General features: G+C 52.3%; 1 protein-coding gene across 4 annotated transcripts in view; it reads left to right on the forward strand.

The window, feature by feature from the left end:
- LOC125984241 (retinoic acid-induced protein 1) overlaps nucleotides 1-18,076 on the forward strand; it is a 33,238-nt gene extending 15,162 nt beyond the window's left edge. Inside the window, exons 1-5 of one of the 4 annotated variants that reach the window (XM_049746231.2) lie at nucleotides 306-8,060; nucleotides 8,172-14,324; nucleotides 14,437-14,530; nucleotides 15,010-15,059; nucleotides 16,756-18,076. In XM_049746231.2, coding sequence (XP_049602188.1) covers nucleotides 8,235-14,324; nucleotides 14,437-14,530; nucleotides 15,010-15,059; nucleotides 16,756-16,764 — 6,243 coding nt within the window. In that variant the 5' untranslated portion in view covers nucleotides 306-8,060; nucleotides 8,172-8,234 and the 3' untranslated portion in view covers nucleotides 16,765-18,076. Of the gene's footprint in view, nucleotides 1-305; nucleotides 14,325-14,436; nucleotides 14,531-15,009; nucleotides 15,060-16,755 lie in introns of those variants that run through there. The other 3 variants (XM_049746230.2, XM_049746232.2, XM_049746229.2) reach the window with 3 other exon arrangements.
- The last annotated feature ends 338 nt before the right edge of the window (nucleotides 18,077-18,414 follow it).

Genomic DNA, 18,414 nt, shown 5'->3' on the forward strand with positions numbered 1-18,414 from the left:
TGCTGCTGAATGCTTTTGCCGCGAGTGCATGGCGGGCGCCTAAATGGCTGTGCCTAAAGAGGACGGTGGTGTGTTGCCATGGAAACAGGAATGGCATGACACTAATTGGCTGGACGTTGGTTGCTAGGTGCCTCCTGGTCCGCAGAAGCTAACGAAGGGTGGATGGATGGATGGATGGATGGATGGATGGATGGATGGATGGATGGATGGATGGATGGATGGATGGATGGATGGATGGATGGATGGATGGATGGATGGATGGATGGATGGATGGATGGATGGATGGATGGATGGATGGATGGATGGATGGATGGATGGATGGATGGATGGATGGATGGATGGATGGATGGATGGATGGATGGATGGATGGATGGATGGATGGATGGATGGATGGATGGGAAAGTGGCTGTTGAGATCGTTGTGTACGCGTCACCACACTAGAAAGCCAAACAATTCTCTATTTGTAGTCACCATTGATGACATAATAATCGATACAAAACACCGTTGCCTTCATCGTCATGGAATCCAAATCTTATTTTGTTTCTGTCAAACTAAACATCATCATGCGAAAACTTGATTGCTCAACTCCAAATTTGAATCAGAGATAGCTTGATGTGTCCCTAAATGTAAGTTTGATGCTGATTTAAGAATGTCTACTTTTTTTCGAGCACGAACCCAAAATCAAAACTACAAATGAATAGGATAAAAAAAGACGTACTTGAACAAATGTGCTTGGAACTGCTTTTTTTCCATACTCATGAAAAGGGCAGCTATTTTTTTCTTTCTGGTCTCACGGCCTGTTGCTTTGTCACTTGACAGGTGGTCACTGGCGGACATTGGCGGGCTGCCGTTGCCACGGTAACTCCCTGCAATATGACCTGTTTGACGCCATTAATCAATGTTATTCTCTGCTGCCATTGTAGAGTCGGCGCAATCTCCGGCGCTCGGAATTGAGCTGGATCTTTAGCGGCCCGCTTCAGCCCTTATTTCCCCCGCCATCGCTCCTTGTCAGCGCACGTTGTTTGTCTGCCGTCATGGACGTCAACGTTGCTTTGCTTTGTGGCACGGAACGGTTAATTGTGTGCTGGATATTCCGTCGGCCTCCGTCCTGACATGTCTTTGGCCGGCTTGCACTTCCGCCACATATTCCGACCTAGCTCCCCGCTCAGCGCCGCCTCCCTTTGGCCTCGCTTAGCGGGTGTATCGCACAACGAGGCGTTGTCGCCTCCTGCGCGCCAGATTTGCTCATGTCAAGCGTGGTGAGCCTCTGCACACACAAGGGCAGCCTCGCATGACGGGCATCTCCTTGATTGTTGCACCTGCCCACCAACTGTGGCTAATATTCAGCACCAAGCCTTTTGTTTGCCGATGGCTGCCTGGAGCTTTTTGTGCTTTTTCTTTTTGATTTTTTTACTCACCGTCAGGTGGTCATGGCACGCGCGCTCACCTCATACCTGATGCCCAGTTCCTTCATTAAAAGATTGGTCAATAATTCAGGGATGCCAATACCGGCCGCCAAGACTTAAAGAGGACATCAAGTAAAACATTTTCTTGATAGTAATTTGTGGTGTGCGATTGCTGGTTGCACTCCGCGCACGTCATGCTGATGGTCTCGCTTAACAAAGCAGCTTTGAAATTTGAAGTCGGGGCAGCCTGTGGCTTAGCCGCACGCGCCAAACTCATTTTGGACAAGGTGGAGATGCAAGAAAATTGGGTTGATTATCACCGGTTCTCCGTGAGCAGCCATGTGGCCCGCATGTTGCCATGCCCTCCGCCCAATGCGTGGCACAAAATGGCGGAGGTTGCGTCTGTTGCGAGGAAGACGGGAACACGGTCGGGCAGATGGAGGAGCGCACGGACTGCGTCCTTGTGTGTACGCGTCCTCCAGTGCCACTCGTGCAGACGTAAACACTTGCGCCTCTCTTGGCGCCGCCAGCGACGGCAACAGAAAAGGGAGGACGTTTTTCCTCCCGCAGGTGGAGTGTGACCTTCCTCTCGCTCTCTCGCTTTCATGCATCTGTCCACCCGCCCCTCCCCATCTCACTCATTGCACGCATCCCCGTCGTTTGGCGCTCAGCTGCGTGGCAGGTAATTTGCGCGCTATTGCAGATTAAAGTTTAATTAGTGAGCGAGGAGTCATTTGGGTCTCAGTTGAGCGGAATAAGGCAGTCGTGTACGTGTGTGTGTGCGTGCGCGTGTGTGTGTTTCCTTCTGTTCACTCGCTCGCTCTCACACATCAAGGCGCATCACGGCGAGAGAGAAAGCGGGAGTGGGAGTCGCGGCTCCGATTCCTGCTTTCATCAACAAAGAACAAAGGATGGAGTCTTCCCCCTTTTTCCCCTTGATCTCTTCCTCCTCTTTTGCTCTCCTCCGCCTTCCGGTGGCTCACTTCCAGAGCCGCTTTCACTCTCACGTGTGTCGCCACCGCAGCGCAAAAACTTTAGCTCGCTTTCATGCACTTGTGACGGGCGATTGATGTATCGTCTGTCGATTCTCATGCGTCGCCGTCGTCCGTTTTCCTTCCAGACATCAGCATCTGCTTTTCAGGCGCCAGAGCGGGATGTTGTCATACAGGTAGCGCAGCAGTTGCCGCCTCATGCAGACGCCTGGCAACGTGAAGGCCTGGCCACGTGTTCAATTTTTCACTACCTTGAAGGAGCCTGAAAGACGGGCGGCCCGTCGGGCATCTGGTAGCTACGCCTGAGGGCCAGTCTAGCCCTAACTGTGCAGTAGAAAACAGACGAGTAGCCTCAACAGCGCTACTCCAAATTTGGACAGTTTGGCCTTGACGGAGGTCTGCACTCCGCTGAGTGTCATTGTAGCCTTTTTCTTGTTTTTTCAATATTGCCCAGAGGAATGCTCACGCGCACACACACATGCACACACTCACTTACACAGCCGCTTTGAAGCGGACGGAGGGTGTTCTTTCAGCGCTGAAGACAACGGCGGCAAATCGATAGTCAGCGCCGGTGCGCGATAACGATCTCCGCATCTCGGTTCCGCACGCATCTGCCTGCTGCACTGCTGCAACTCTTTCCTGGCGTGGATCACCATCTCTGCCACCCCCCCTCCCACACCCTCCTCCTGACCCTGAACACCTTCCCCATGCAAAGCGTCTCCACTTTGCTTCCCTTCAGCACTCTGGCCCGCGCTCCACAACCATCCTTTCCTCTTTCATCTCTTCCTCCCCCTTTCCCTTATATAACAAGTCACTTCCTGTCGTTTTTTTATATCGCACCTTCCATATTTTACCTTTCTCGTCTCTCTGACCTGCTTTTTTTCGCTCTCTCGCTCGCTGACTGGCTGGCTGGCTGGCTGGCTGGCCGGCTCTTCCCAAAGCGTCGGCTCCAAAGACTTGCAGCGCCTTGGCTTCCCACGCTTCTCTCATAGTCGTATGTCTGTCACCCGTCTGTGTGTCTTGACGGCAAGCATGCAAAGGAATCGTCATTCTGAGCAGATGTGTGGCGAAATGAAAGCGCTCACCTTCCTGTCACTATTTTAGGCCCACACCTAAGCCCTGTCAAATAGAAAAGCAGTGATTTGGCGCCATCTTGTGGCTTTTTTGTGCTTAGGACCAAGGTTGACGTGAGCGTAGGTGCTTCATTTTGACGGACCAATTTGACTGCTTCCCAAAAAGTTTAAACTCTAAACGCAGCCAGTGGACGTGAAATTCCAAACTTAGCGAGTCCCTTCAGTCTGCTCTGCACACGATTTTGTCTCCCCCCCCCGCTCATCTAATCTTCCTCCTGCTGCTTCACAATCTCCCTCGCTGATGGAATACCAAGTAGCTCTGCAGACCACATTGCAGGACCTCAGCTCCCTGGCGCGCCGCCAAGCGTGTGCGCCCAAGCGTGCCACCGCACGGAAAGACGGAAATTAGACAGAGAACGTCCGTCACTACGCGCTCTTCTACTTCTTCTTCTTTTCCTTCTTTTTGCTTGTGTCACTTTCCTCACATCTCAGGATGAGTCACTCTCTCTCTTTGTTGCGGAAGGTCAACAGGAGGCCCGCTTCACAAACACACACACCCGATGCAGAGGTAATCCTGGAAGCTTGAATTCATTTTCTAACAAAAAACAAAACTGACCCAAGACCGTCATCACCGACGTACACACAGCAAATAATGAGCAATCCTCATTCCGGTCACATGCCCAGGTAACCACGACAACGTCCTCGCGCAGATGGAGGCAAACCCAACCTGTGTGTGTGTGTGTGTGTGTGCGTGTGTGTGTGTGTGTGTGTGTGTGTGTGTGTGTGTGTGTGTGTGTGTGTGTGTGTGTGTGTGTGTGTGTGTGTGTGTGTGTGTGTGTGTGTGTGTGTGTGTGCCACCTCCGTCCTTCTCATCCCCGCCCGTCTGCGTGCACCGTTACCATGTCAACAAAGGCAGGTTTAGTCCTTCAAAGGGCAGCTGCCCCTTGGTGGTGACAACACCTCGAAAGATGTGGAAGGAGGGATGGAGGGAGTGGAGAAATGGAGGAAGAGGACGAAAGTGTTGCAATATTTTGGGGTTGGGGCAAACAACTGGCAAAAGCGTCATTTTGTGTGGTGGTGCCTTAAATACGAGTTCTATGTTGCACCCAGACAGACCTTCTTGAGCCTCTGTGAGGAGCCATTCGTATTACGACATTTTTCTTCCTCGCAGAGCCAGGCCACTGGTCTTGTTACAGCCACACATAGCGATCAACACAAATCAATACAGGTTAATATATATAGTTTTTTTTTCATGTTATTAGATCAACCTTGACTGATGATGATGATGATGATGATGATGATGTATTTGTGCATGTTTTGAATGCGTGATAAACACGCCGACCTGTCATTGACACCCTGCGGCCAGATGTTCATCTTGCATGCTTTCTCCATGCTGCTAGCATACTGAGTGGCTCCCCCGTTGCCACGGCAACGACGCACTCCGCTCTTTGTGTTGTTGTTATTGTGTCTGCTTTTGGATGGCGTCGCTTGGCGCTGTTTGTTCCTCCGCTAAAGGTCAGCAGGCATCGTCAAGTTCAGAGACAGCGCAAAAGAAAAAGGTTGGCATTGTGTCCGCACTCACCTGTTCGGCATCTGCCGCCTGATCTCCACGCAACAGATGTGTTGAAACAGCTACATCCGCAAAAAAATATCTTAGAGAAAACGGGAGCTAGATACTCAAACTAGTTTTTGTTGGTGTGTTGGTTCGACATTTTCGTGTGAAGTGTCATCCTCGTCAGCGTGAGAGCACAGTCATGTCTGTGAATGTAGATGAGTCATCCTCCACCCCACAGATGAGGCAATTGCATTTCTCGCACACACGCGCACACACACACACACATACACATGCGCAAACGCTAACCGCCGTGCCTCACACAACTAAAATGGTCTCTCAAAAATCGAGCGGCGCCAAGCTGCGTTTCCTCACGATTGGATGCTATTGAGGCGTTTCGGCCAGCCACTTCCGTCCGCCTCCAACAAATACCGCATTACTGGTTTTCATCAAGTCGAAGACGAGGAAGCGCTTGCTCGACTTTAATATCCCTTCAATAAGGCTTTGGGCCATATTGGCAAAGATAGGCCGAGTCGGAGGAAAAGAGGTGCAGTCCAGACGATGCTTTGTTTTCCAACATTTTTCTGTTGGGTGGCGAAATGGAATCGTTTGGATTCATCCATCAAGGCTCCAACTGTTTATCAAGACTGAATGTACCAAGATTCTTTTGATGTTTGTGTAGTTGTTGATGTGAAAAATGTTATTGAAATGTGAATAGATCTCAAAACCTCAAATCCCTGTGGTCCCATTGGCTGGTTGTCAGAATCAGATCTGGATCTGTTCTGGATCCGTCACTTCTTGAGCGGCAGCCGGTTTTGGCGCCTCATTTGCCATCCATCTGTCCATTTGCGGCCATTTGATAGCCTCACCGCGCTCCTCTCGACGCGGCCGGACGATTATTCTGTGCGACTGACATCCAGCCGTGTGCCATGACAACGGGACACTTACAAATGTCAGAGCAGATATTGGCTGAATCCATCTCCCGAGCCTCTCCCTTAGGGTCCTAACCTCCCCGCACCGCCTGGTCACACTGTCTGTCTGTCTGTCTGTGTTGCCAGTCTCCACCCAAGAAGTTCAGTTAAAGTTCAAGATTTTTTTCTAACCGTGTATCCTTCAACCATTTGATTTAATCAGCGTCTTGATTTTCATGCAGGGGCGGGTCTAGTTTTTTGTGGCTGAGATCAATGCCTCCCTCTTGGAGTCTGTTTTTTTTTTTTCAGCCTCCTTCCTAGCTCGTTTTACTCCTTGCTGTCAGCAGGATCACACTCGCGAATTAGCCGCTTCAAAATTTTGGAATAACACTATCACTAGCAGTTTTTGCTTTCTTTGGAGTCATACTGAGGCCAATTTAGAGCAACACACACAAAACAAAGACACCTGCAATGTGTGACGCATGGAACCAATGTTGCTCGCCTTCCACGGCCATGAATTTCACTTACTGCTGGCTTGGTCCGGAACACAGCCGCAGTGATTGAGGGGGGGGGATCATAGTAGTTAGCTGTGGAGAACACCACCTAGCAAGCAAAGTGGGTGCACTGATGATGGGAGGTGTGTGTGTGTGTGTGTGTGTGTGCGTGTGTGTGTGTGTGTGTGTGTGTGTGTGTGTGTGTGTGTGTGTGTGTGTGTGTGTGTGTGTGTGCGTGCGTGCGTGTGTGTGTGTGCGTGTGTGTGTGTGTGTGTGTGTGTGTGTGTGTGCGTGTGTGCGTGTGTGCGTGTGTGCGTGTGTGTGTGTGTGTGTGTGTGTGTGTGTGTGTGTGTGTGTGTGTGTGCCTGCATGTGTGCCTGCATGTGTGTGTATGTGTGTGTGTGTGTGTTATTTTTGTGCATGTAATTCGAGAGGTGTTAGTGTTGACTGGTGAGAGGTTTGGTTTGCCATGTAGTTGATCCGCTTAGATGATGAGTGTTTCAGCCTGATATGTTGATGGGTGGAGTCTGTTTGCCTTATTTTTGATGGTACGTTGTTTGACTTGGACTGTGCTGATGAGCAAGTGTGTTTACGTTAGCTTCCAGGCCTGCTCCGCCTGCTCGCGATATGAAACACATCTGCATGCACCATTAACAACAACGAGGTGAACGCGGCGCGGCACTCCGTCCCTCCACCCTGGCGGCCGGGTACCCCTCCTGTCTGGGCAACGCGAATGGGTTTGCACACCTCCCCCAAACGCGCAGCCCTACCGGGTGCCTCGTTATATTTCACGCGCAGGACCGCTTTAAGGTCACCTTTTGTGTTGGGGTGTGCGTGTGGTAAAAGAAGATAAATCCCGTCTCAAAGCGCCTGTGAAGCTGATGCGAAAGAAAGCGACCAAGGCGCCGAGAGAGGAGTGCAACTGTGTGGCGGCTCGCTACATTCTAAAGCATCCAGCTGAACAATCAGATTTTCTCCTCTCTTGCTTCTCGCCGTCGTCTCCACTCTCTGGCTTATTGATGTAAGCTTATAGACCGGAATCTGCCGTCTGGAAGGGTCATCGCTGCAACGTTTTAGCCCAGGAAAGTGCTCGCGGTGTACGCAAATGTTGCCCGAGCGGCTCGACGGCCTCGCCGAGTTGTGAGGCGTGCGCAGCCCATGGCAGTCAATTACGCACACGTCGGCCTCTTCCAGCAGGAGGGAAAGCTCATTACGGAGCTCACCTCGTTGTACCAGTGTGTGCAACGTACCATGTTGCATTGCATTACACTGCGTCGACCTGTCCAGTTTGTGTGTGTGTGTGCATGCGTGTGTGTGGGTGTGTGTGTGTGTTCGTGTGCATGTGCGTGTGCGCAAATTGCCCGTTTCAGACATGAATAATGGCAACGCGCATCTGGTGGCGCTTCCTGGGGCCGCTTGCAAGCCGGGGTATTGTGCGGGAGGCGGCAGGCTCGTACAGCACAGAAAAACACGCTGACAGACTGAGCTGAGAGCTTCGTCTCCTGGTGACTACGTCTCCTCGTCTTCCTCTTCCGTTGTGAAGCTGGATGAAGATTTGGAGCTTGAAACTGCAATTGAATTCCTTATACCAGCATCAGTGCAACGGAATCGGGATCGAACTGTGCCAATTAAGTGATTGAACTACCATCTATCGACTTATTGATTTTTTTTGATACCATGAAAGTATACAGAGTATCTCATGAGTGTCTTATGTCCCCCTGCCCCATTTCTCCATGTTTTCAGAACCCCCACCCCCTCTTTACCAACAATTCCCCCACCCTGTTCTGCTTTCAGACTGTGGTAGCGATGCAGTCCTTCCGTGAGCGCGCCGGTGGTTACCACAGCAACCAACCCTGCTACCAGCAGGAGCCCCACGAATTATCCCGCCTGGAGACGTACCGACAACACCCGCATCATGCCCACCCTCAGCTACCCCACCCGGGGCCTGGTCCGCATCCAGGCCCGGGCCCGGGGCTCTCAAGGTCAGCCTATGACGCCCGCTCACTGGTGAACACTACAAGCATGTCTGCAGCTGCAGGAGCAGGAACTGCAGGAGCACCGAAGGACTGTTATAGCCATCCAGCCTACCCTGGTTTCCCGGTCAACAGCGGGAATGGAAACGGAGGCTCGGCACCCTCGCAGGCAAAGAAGAAAGTCCCCAAATTCCCTCCACCAAGTTCCGGCCACCCTCTACAAGGTCACGGTGGTTACAGTAACCACATGGGCCCCGGGACTTACTCAGCCCAGTACATGAGCGGGGGCCACCTCCAGCACAAATGGGAAGACCCGGCTCAGTTGACGTCGTATGAGCACGAGATGGTCGGGCGACTTGAGGCTGGAGGTCCACCCGCCCCTAACTCCTCACAGTACATGGACCAGAACATGCTGGGCCACTCTCAGACCCAGTGCCCCCAGGCATCTTATCCCAGCCCCCATCAGCAGTCACACCAAAGTAACCCTTCACCGTTGATGTACCCACAAAGTCACCTGCACTATCCCCAACCTTCCCCCTCTCCTTCACCGTACATAGAAAAGTGCAGCCCCATGCCGCCATGTTATAAAAGTTACAGCGTGCCGCCGAGCTCGCAGTACGGCAGACAAATGAGCGGCCTCGGTAACCTGAAGCAAGGAGCCTACCGGGCATCTCAGAACAGCTACAGCTACCAACACTCCAGAGGTTATGAGCCACAGCCCCCTCTGCAAGCCATGAGCAACCCACAGGAAGCCCACCCCAACCCCAAATACCAGCACTTCAGCCAACCGCAAGCAAACTACTGTCTCTCAGAACTGTCTGTCAGGTCACCCGAGCAGTATTATCAAACTTGCAGTCCCTCTTCGAGCCACTCACCCGCACGCTCGCTGGGACGCTCACCTTCATACAGCTCCACCCCGTCGCCGCTGATGACCAATCCCGAATCATTCCAGTACGGCCAACCGCCCATCACCCCGGGGGCAGCCTTGTCCTCGTCGTCTTCCTCGACGGGCCACCAAGAGCATGGCGCATCCAACACCATGCTGTTGCCCCCACGCTCGCACCCGTCCCCCAGCGTGCCCCACGCGGCAGCCCACAGCTTCACCAACGCGCTTCCAGGACCGAGCGTGAAAGAGCGCTTCTCCGAGAAACTGCTGTCCAACCCCAGCTTGTGGAGCCTGAATGCCCTCACCTCTCAGGTTGAGAACATATCCAACAACGTCCAACAGTTGCTGCTTTCTGAGACTCTGGTGGCCAACAAGAAAGCCTCGAAACGGAACAGTGGTGGAAGCAGCAGTAGTTCTGGCAGCGCGGCATCCTTGAAAAAGGGTGAGGGCTACAAAAGTCCATATTCAGAAAGTGCCGGTAGTTTAAGCGGCGGCCCGGCGCAAGACCTTTACTCGAACGTGCAGCATCCTCGGATGCCAATGGAACTGCACGAGGGGGGCTACTCCAGCAGTAGTGATGAGCAACTGGAGAGGAGCTTCTACTACAGAAACCAGGGCAGGAGTCCAGCTCAGCCTGCCAACAACTCCCACATCAACGTGGACACAATGTCGTCCTGTTCCATGACATCTCCAGATGACGTGTCCACCAGGTCTGGAGACTCTGGATTGCACAACTTCACTCCCGACCCAATTCGATGTCAGTCAATGCAGGAAGATGGCGCTCCTGTGAAGAGCGTCGCTGAGGGGAGCATTACGGTTCCCAGTCCCGTTAAACCCGACACCGACTCATCTTCCGACATACAGCGGATCAGTCAGCCCGTTAAAGAAAACTTTGAGGAATCGGCGTGGACAGAGAAATCAACTGAGCAAGAAGTGGAGACTCGGCCCAAAACACCTGACTATGAAATAGATGCCTGTGTCGCCAAACTGACAGAGAAGGGAGAGAAATGGTCAGATGAGAGCAAATGTTCATTTCTGTACAATCAAGTCAACAAAAACAAAGACTTTTGCTATGCCGAGACGCCGTATGAAGCGGTTCGGAGGAAATATGAGCCAGATTCACTCGAACAGTCCCCAGCCGCCTGCTCTGACTTGAGCCACCATTTCGGCCAAGAGATAAAAGAAGCATACAAATCCGAGTCATCAATTGCTTCCGAAAGCTCTCTGAAAATGTTGCCTTTCCATCCTGCAAGTGACCTTGAACAGGATCAATATTCCACAGAGAAGGAGGACAGTTCAGACAACACCCCTCAAAGTGAGGCCTTGGAGCAAGACAACTCCAGAAAGACAGAGAGCAAACAGTCGCTTGAGAAAGACCAACAGGAGGAGGAAAACCGTAGACCCGAAGCAGACTTTGATGAACCAACGCAACGTGCTCTTTCCCCACCCCCGTCTGATGAGGTGAGAAACGAACCAGTGGAGGAGGAGAACGGCGGCCAGTCAGTGAATTCTGACATCATGAAGAACAGACACGGCGCTGAGAAGCCTTCTGCCGACCTTTGCGCCAGGACAGAGAAAAGACCAGAGTTCCACGGCGACCATGAGCTCGCGGGAGTGCCCGCGCATCCAAATGTGGTCACAGCCCCGGATGCTTCGTCCAGAGAATCGGCCATCGGCGACACGGCACCGCAGCCACAGTCTGCTATGCCCGTCTTCTCGGCCCTCAACGACAAGACAACAGCAACTCCAGCCCAGTCCAGGGATCACATGGATCACAGCGACGCTAAAGTGCTGGAGCCCGACTCTCCTCAGTTGCCTGGCAAGTCGATTCTTCCATCAGCCCCCTCCTGGGCGGACACACCGCCCTCCCCAAAGAAAGGCGATGAGGACATGGAGCCGGGCCTCAGCTGCTCCAGCGCCGTGACCCCTTTGGCCAAGCCAGAGCCCGTGGCCCCGTCTGCTCAGCCCAGAGCGTTTGGGCGCAAGCATACAAGGGGGAGAAGGAAAACCATGCTTTCAGGGGTGGCCATCAGGCGACAGCTAAGCATGGAACGGGACCAAGAGAAGGAGCGAGACGGGGAGCCCCTGGCTTCTGAAAACGCCTGCAGGCCTTCAGCCAAAATGATGCTGTTCCCAGACCAAACTGAGCTTGCGCACCAGGAATCAATTGTGAGCCAGACAAGCACGATGTTAGCCGAAGGACTGAGATCAAGAATGTGCACCCGCTCTTTCAATGCAGCAGACTTCTCACCCAAAGGCGAGGATCATTTGAAGAGGAAACCAGGCCCAAAACCTGGATCCAAACCAGCACTGAAAAATGGATCCAAGCCAGGGCCAAAACCGGCAGCCAAACCAGGCCCTAAGCTCGCCCTAAAACCTGGCCCAAAAGCAGGACTCAAATCAGGACTAAAGGATGTGCCAAGTACACCAGATCCGGCGGAAAAAATAGAGTCTCCGGGGAAACGAAAAGCAGGCTTAAAACCTGGGCCCAAACCTATTTCAAAGCCTGGATTCGAATCTGAAGAGGCTTTGCCGGCCGTCAAGGCCCCCGTCGGTCGCCCCAAAGGCTCAGTTTCCAGAGCCAAGCAGACGCGACAGGAAGAAATCATTTTGACAGAGCCACAAGGCAGGGGCAGGAAAAATATCAAGGCCACGCTATCACAAATAAACCAGGATATAAAAGTCATCAACCGTGACCAAAAGTCGCCGGATGACATAAAAGCACAAGAAAATGACTCTAAAAATATGACTTTAAGGTCAAGAAAGCCCCCACAGGCCAAAGAAAAGGAGAAAAACCTACACGAGGACGTTGTAACAACCCAAAGTGGCACAATTGAATGTTCTGAGAAAGTGGAAGTGCAGCCAAATCCACATATGGTGAAAAAGACGACAACAAAAGCTCCTGCATTGCTTCCAGCTGAAAATAGTGAAGAATTGCTTCCACTCACATATCAGTCAGCCATGGATCCCTCTTTGGTGCCACTCAAGAAAAAGAGGGGTCCCAAGCCTAAAGCCAAAGCACTCCAACTGCCTGAGCAGGTTGTCTCCGCACCTCAAGAGGGTCCCAGAAGAAAGAGAGGGCCAACCACCACAGAGCCCGCGCTCCCGTACCCAACCAAACATATTCCCGAAAGCGATCAAGGGGACGTACCACCGCTGCCTGCGCAGTGCCCCGCTCGAACAAAAGTTCTTCCTCCACGTAAGGGCAGAGGGCTGAAATACGAGGCCATGGTGCAGAAGATCACCTCGCCAAGCTCCAAGAAGTATCTCCAAACTCCTCAGACGGACGTCAATCTCAACGGCGAAGCAACGACCAAGGACTTTGCTCCCCATGCTGTCGTCCTGACGGCTATTCCTGTCAACGGCACTGAAATGATGGAAAGTGAAGTGAAAAATAGACAGGCGGTTGCCAAACACCTCGACGGCATTGCCAGAAAGGAGGTCAAACGAGAAAGTGACACGCAGGAGATAAGTCGAGAAACACAAGAGTGGAGACAAGAAGAGGATGCCAATGACCAAGGGCCAATGTGCAACGTCCAAAGGGCGATGGGGGCTCAGGTAGACCTCGGTCCTCGAGGAGATTGGACCCAACAGGCAAAAGCACTTGATTTACCCCCACCCAAGTCCTCCAAGCGGAAGCAATGGGCCATGGTGGAGAGCACAGATGCCTCCGTCGTAGCTTTGGAAGCAAGTGAGCTCATTGTGACAGTCCCGAGAGCTGCCAAGCAGAGGGCCATTAAAAATAACCACGAGATGCACCTGAAGCAGAAGAGGAAACGAAAAGCTCAGCCTGAAGAAACCCAAACAGCAAAGGAGATCAAAGTGGAACCCACGGAGCAACAAGATGCGATAGCAGAGGAGACCACCATGCCTTTAGAGGAGCCCCGACTGCCAATCGCTCCCGATGATATCAAAGAATGCCCCGAGGTGAACGGCGCAGAAGTCCTCCAGAAATCCAAAAGGGGAAGAAAACCATTCGCCCACGCAGCTAAGCGCAAACGGGGGATGGAGGAGACGTCCGACAAGCCGCTCAAAGTGTACAAAAAGCCCGGGCCAAAACCCGGAATGAAGGACGCCTTGGAGGTCATCGAGGCCGTCGTGAGGGCTGCCGGCTGCGAAGCGGAAAAGCTCCAGACGCAAACAGACAAGCGTGACGAGGAGCACAAAGACGGCGTTGTGGGTCCCGTGCTGACCATCTCAGACAAGCAGGCTGAGAGCATTTCTGTCAGGAGAGTCCGAACCAGGCCCATCCAGCATCAGCAGCCGCAGCAGCAGCAGCAGCAGCAGCAGCAGCAGCAGCAGCAGCAGCAGCAGTCTTTCTGTCCCTACGTGCGCATGAACAACTCCAGAGACTTTCCATCTTGGTGTGCCATCGTCAACAAGCCAGAGGATGTGCACGTTTTCCAGAGACGAAGAAAGAAGGGAATTCTCCGGATGAAGAATCCTTTCACGGTGGCAAAAGTAGTGCCGCATACTGCCGCCATGCTCCAAGGGCCGGCATTCAATCCGGATCTAACCGGTAGACGTCTCACCTGCTGCCTGTGCGCAAAACCTTCAAACTATCGCGATCTGGGCGATCTGTGCGGACCGTACTACGCCGAAGACGGACTTCCTCGGAAACTCTTGACCGCCGAGCCCGCCGTCTCCCTCGGGCGAAGGTCAGGGAAAGCCGACCTGGATGAAGGTAGTGAAGAACCGCGCGCATCGTCAAAGGCCGTCGAGGAAGTCAAGGAAGGAGATAACGCGCGGGAGAGCCGAAGCGCCAGACGTCGCCGCCGGCCGTACGGACGAGCAGACGGAAAAGACAGAACGGGCCTTCCTCCAAGAATAAGCCTTCGCGAAAGGTTAAAGAGGATGAGCCGGCTCCAGGACGGACCTTGCGCGAACCAAGAGGGTTGGCTCCGAAGGCTGCAAGATGAAGCCGAGGCCAGTGAGCACTGGGCTCATGAAAATTGCGCCATCTGGACCAAAGGCGTGATTGTGCTGGCCGGCCGACTGTACGGACTGAAGGAAGCCGCCGCCAATTCGGCCCAAACGGTACGAACACGAACATCGCCGCGTTGCCGAGCAACCGCTTTGTGCTGATGTTCCTACTTTTGCTTTTCCCTTTCTTTCCCCGAACGCGCTCGCTCACTGTGACGAACCCCAGAGCTGCCACAAGTGCCAGACTGCAGGGGCGTCCCTCACTTGCTGCTGGAGAAGCTGCTCTCGGAAGTACCACTACGCCTGCGCCAAAGAGACAGGTAAGCCAAGACCAGAGTCCAGCCGGGGGTGGGGCAAGCAGGGAGCGAGAGCATTGTGAAGCAGCAGATGAAGAAGTAAGACAAGTGCTCGAGCCGGGGTAGCAGGAGGAAGGGCGGATTCAAATGCTTTAGTCTGCAACAAGATGGCCGAACGGGCAAGTTTTATCCCAAAATGTTTGTGCACGATAGGGTCAGAAGCCATCTTTTTTGTTTCATATGGTGGCTTTTATGCGTCACGCTGAAGATTTGAAAGTCTGCCGAGGCACCTGGGGGCGGGCGGGGGGAGGCGGGGGAATGGGGGCACAGTAGGCCCATTTCCCTCCTGCTGCGTGCGTCGGCCATACGTGACGGACTGCTTCCTCTTGTATCCTCTGCTGCTTCCTTCTTCTTCTTCTTTTCAGGTCGTGCTAATCGTGCTGGAATCCAACTCTTTTCTATTGACCGTTTTGTTTGTCTTTGTTTTCTCCCAAACTGTGCAGGCTGCACATTCCACGAAGATGACTTCTCCATCAAATGCCCCAAACATGAGGTAAGAACATCCCAAAGAACATGAGTCCGCATTATCCACTACAGGGAGCCCTCGTGGCAGTGGCAGGATGGATGGATGGATGGATGGATGGATGGATGGATGGATGGATGGATGGATGGACGGACGGACGGACGGACGGACGGACGGACGGACGGACGGACGGACGGACGGACGGACGGACGGACGGACGGGGGTACGGACGGCTTTGCTGTCAGCAAGACGCCATCTGGTGGTTTTAGGTCCTCACTGCAGCCTCAAAGAGGAAGGTCAAAGGCAGCGGGAGAAGGCGGGGGAAGGGGGTGTGAGGATGACATTCAGCAGGGAGCATCGGTGCGTTGAGGTTCTCCTTCTCCCCCCTTCGCTTCCTCCCTCCTTCCTCTTTCTGTTCTCCTCCGCGCAGACTGACAGTGATGAAACGCTGGCTGCTGATCAAAACACCCCACCCACCATCACTGCCTGCCTGCGACGCGACGCGCCTCGCATGCTACACACACACGCGCGCGCACACGCACATACACGCTTCCTCTTCTCTCGTCTTGTTCCTCCTTCCTTCCCTCACTCGGCTTATTTGGCGCCTCCTCGCCTCCCCCCCGCTGCTTTAGCTGTTGCGTTCACTTCTTATCCCCAACGAGCTCCCGCCTCTTTTTTTTCATTCTTCTTTCCCATTTTTAGTCATGCCGCCTTCATCCGTCCCTCCCCTGATCTCCTCACCCCCCCCCCCCCCACTCCCTTCACCGACGCTTCCGTCTGAGCCGCACAAGGCAGCCGAGTGCGAGAAGAGAAAAGGGAGGGCAAGAAAGAGAGTGAGTGGTTTGTTGTTAGCAGGAGGAGGAAAAGCTGTCATCAGCGGAGGTGTGCGTGAGCGAGCGTGTGTGTGCGTGTAGGTCGGTGCTGAGCCAATTTAAGCCGCAAAGCCTAATCAAAGCGCCTAGTGCACAAACGCAAACACCACACCCAAGGGTCCCTTTGCGAACACACACAAAAGGTGAAGTCGCAAAAAAACGCCACGCAGGTGACGCATGACTCACGAGGCTCATTAACACATCGCTGGTTGCGCGTCTAGCGAGGCAGGAAAGAAGCGAAGCGGCTTGTTTGCGTGGGCGCCACAGACAAACGGGGACAGTAAAATCAGACGAGGCGACGCAATCAAAGAGGCGAGAGAAGAAGGCGTCGCCGGCAGGCGTGCAGAGGAGGAGAAGGGCCGAAGCCCAAGCGCTTCTCCGCCGCCGAATCGGCGCAATTAGTGGGCGTTCCTGCTGCGCACCGCTCCAATATGCAAGATGAATGGCAAGCGTCCGTGATTAGAGGCCGCTTCATTAGGCACACGTGCACCGCCGGAGAGGCTTGAAGCCCGAGTGGATTTAACGACTCTGTAGCGCATCTTCGTTTCGGGAGGAACCGTATCAAAGGCTGCACGCGAGTGGAAAAAAAACATGTTACATCATGTCCGGAAACTGCGGATAACTCCAATGTGAAACCCTTACTCTGATTTTATACATTTTCAAACCCTTACTCTAATTTAAAACCTTACTTTGAAACCCTCAAACGAAATTAAAACCATAATTTGAAACCTTAAGGCAATCCTAATTTAAAATCCGACTCACTCCAACCGTAAAACGCTCAATTGCGCGCGCGTGTGCGAGTGTGTGCGCACGTGTGTTGTATTCACGCCCGTCTCCCCTCCGTGCCTTTTCAGGATTTGTAAGATATCCGATTGGACCACCTCGCAGGAACAAGGCAAAGATAAACGCTGTCCTAACAGCCAGCTAAGCCTATAAAAACGGACAGGATGACGGACGGGCCCCGCGCCCCGAGGCGGCGCTCCCACACCGGCATCGAGAGAGAACTCTGAGAGGCGGAAGAGAAAGATGCTCCTCCAGAGAGCAACTCCTCAAGGACTCGGGGACCCAACGTTTTCTGGACAAGGGGGGGGGGGGGAGGAGGTCTGCTTGAAATGCCGAGCAAGGTCTGTCTGTCTGTGAGTGAGTGAGTGAGTGAGTGAGTGAGTGAGTGAGTGAGTGAGTGAGTGAGTGAGTGAGTGAGTGAGTGAGTGAGTGCGTGCGTGCGTGCGTGCGTGCGTGCGTGCGTGCGTGCGTGCGTGTGTCTTTCAGATGGGTGCCATCATCACAGATGATAGGTTGCCATCATCTGTCCACTTTGTCTGCAGGCCAAAAGGTGTGTGTGTGATCTTCCTAAGCGTCACTTTACTGTGCATATCTCCAAGCAGCACATGTAGGCAGGCAGACAATATCATACGTATTTCAATCATATTTCTTTATGCTCTGCGGAGAACGATGAGAGCCAGTATGAGTGCCGCACTGATGAGCTGAGAGGAGTTGAGACGGAGGCCGCCACAGACAATTTTCATTTTCGTTCAATGGAGGAAGTTCTGAGCTTTTCACAGTACAAAGTGAGTATCTCAAGGCACTACTGTACAACACTCTTATCTTGTATATTCATGTGCATTAACCACATCATCACACCGCCCTTGGGAAACGGTAACAAAACAGGTGACAAAAAATGGGTACAACTCTTCCATTGTTGCCATCATCTTTGCATTGCAAGGCTCCAAGGGTCCAACCAGGGGTCTGGTTGTCTCACAACATCTCTTCTGCACATTTTGAAATCGTATTCCTGTGGCCACGATATGTGAATCCAATTTTTGGGAGAGCCACGGCGCACGTGTGGTCTCGATGTAGCCTCTGACGCCACGCCGCGTGACGACACGCCGCACGAGGTGTCCGCTCACGTGACGGTCTAGGTGACATGTCTCGGTGATGTTTCGGTGCGTAAATAAAAAAAAAACAAAAAAAAAAAAACAACGGCGTGCCAAACAGAATACCTTTCTGACGGTTTCTTTCATGGTGTACAGAAGTATTTGATGCTGTTTAAATGTAAAATGTGCTGTACTAATAATAACTGTGTATAGTATTTCCTAGAGATGTTTATTTTCTATATAAAATGGAATACGTTATTGCTTATATAATAAATAATAAAAGAATCAACCGATGCAGATATGTCATCTCTTTGTAATGTTAAGTTTTGGAGTGTGTTTTATTTTTTGCTTGATTTTTATCCCATGATTTATTTTTCATAAAAGGCTCTATAGTAAGGTTTTCATTCATTTATTTATAAAAAGCTATATTTTTTCCCGAAAAACAACTTACTGTACAGGTTTTTGTTTTTACTAAAAAAAAAGAAAGAAAAAAAAAAGGCCTTACTAATACATTTAAAAAAAAAAAAGGCTTACTATCTGAAACGATTAATTGAGCGAACAAGTCAGGACCATACTTACTCCAAATTGCATAACTTTTAGAGCATTCGACTTCACTGCAATAAACATGAGAAGAAAAAG

The sequence above is a fragment of the Syngnathus scovelli genome, chromosome 16 (assembly GCF_024217435.2).
Source record: "Syngnathus scovelli strain Florida chromosome 16, RoL_Ssco_1.2, whole genome shotgun sequence".
NCBI classification, from domain to species: domain Eukaryota; kingdom Metazoa; phylum Chordata; class Actinopteri; order Syngnathiformes; family Syngnathidae; genus Syngnathus; species Syngnathus scovelli.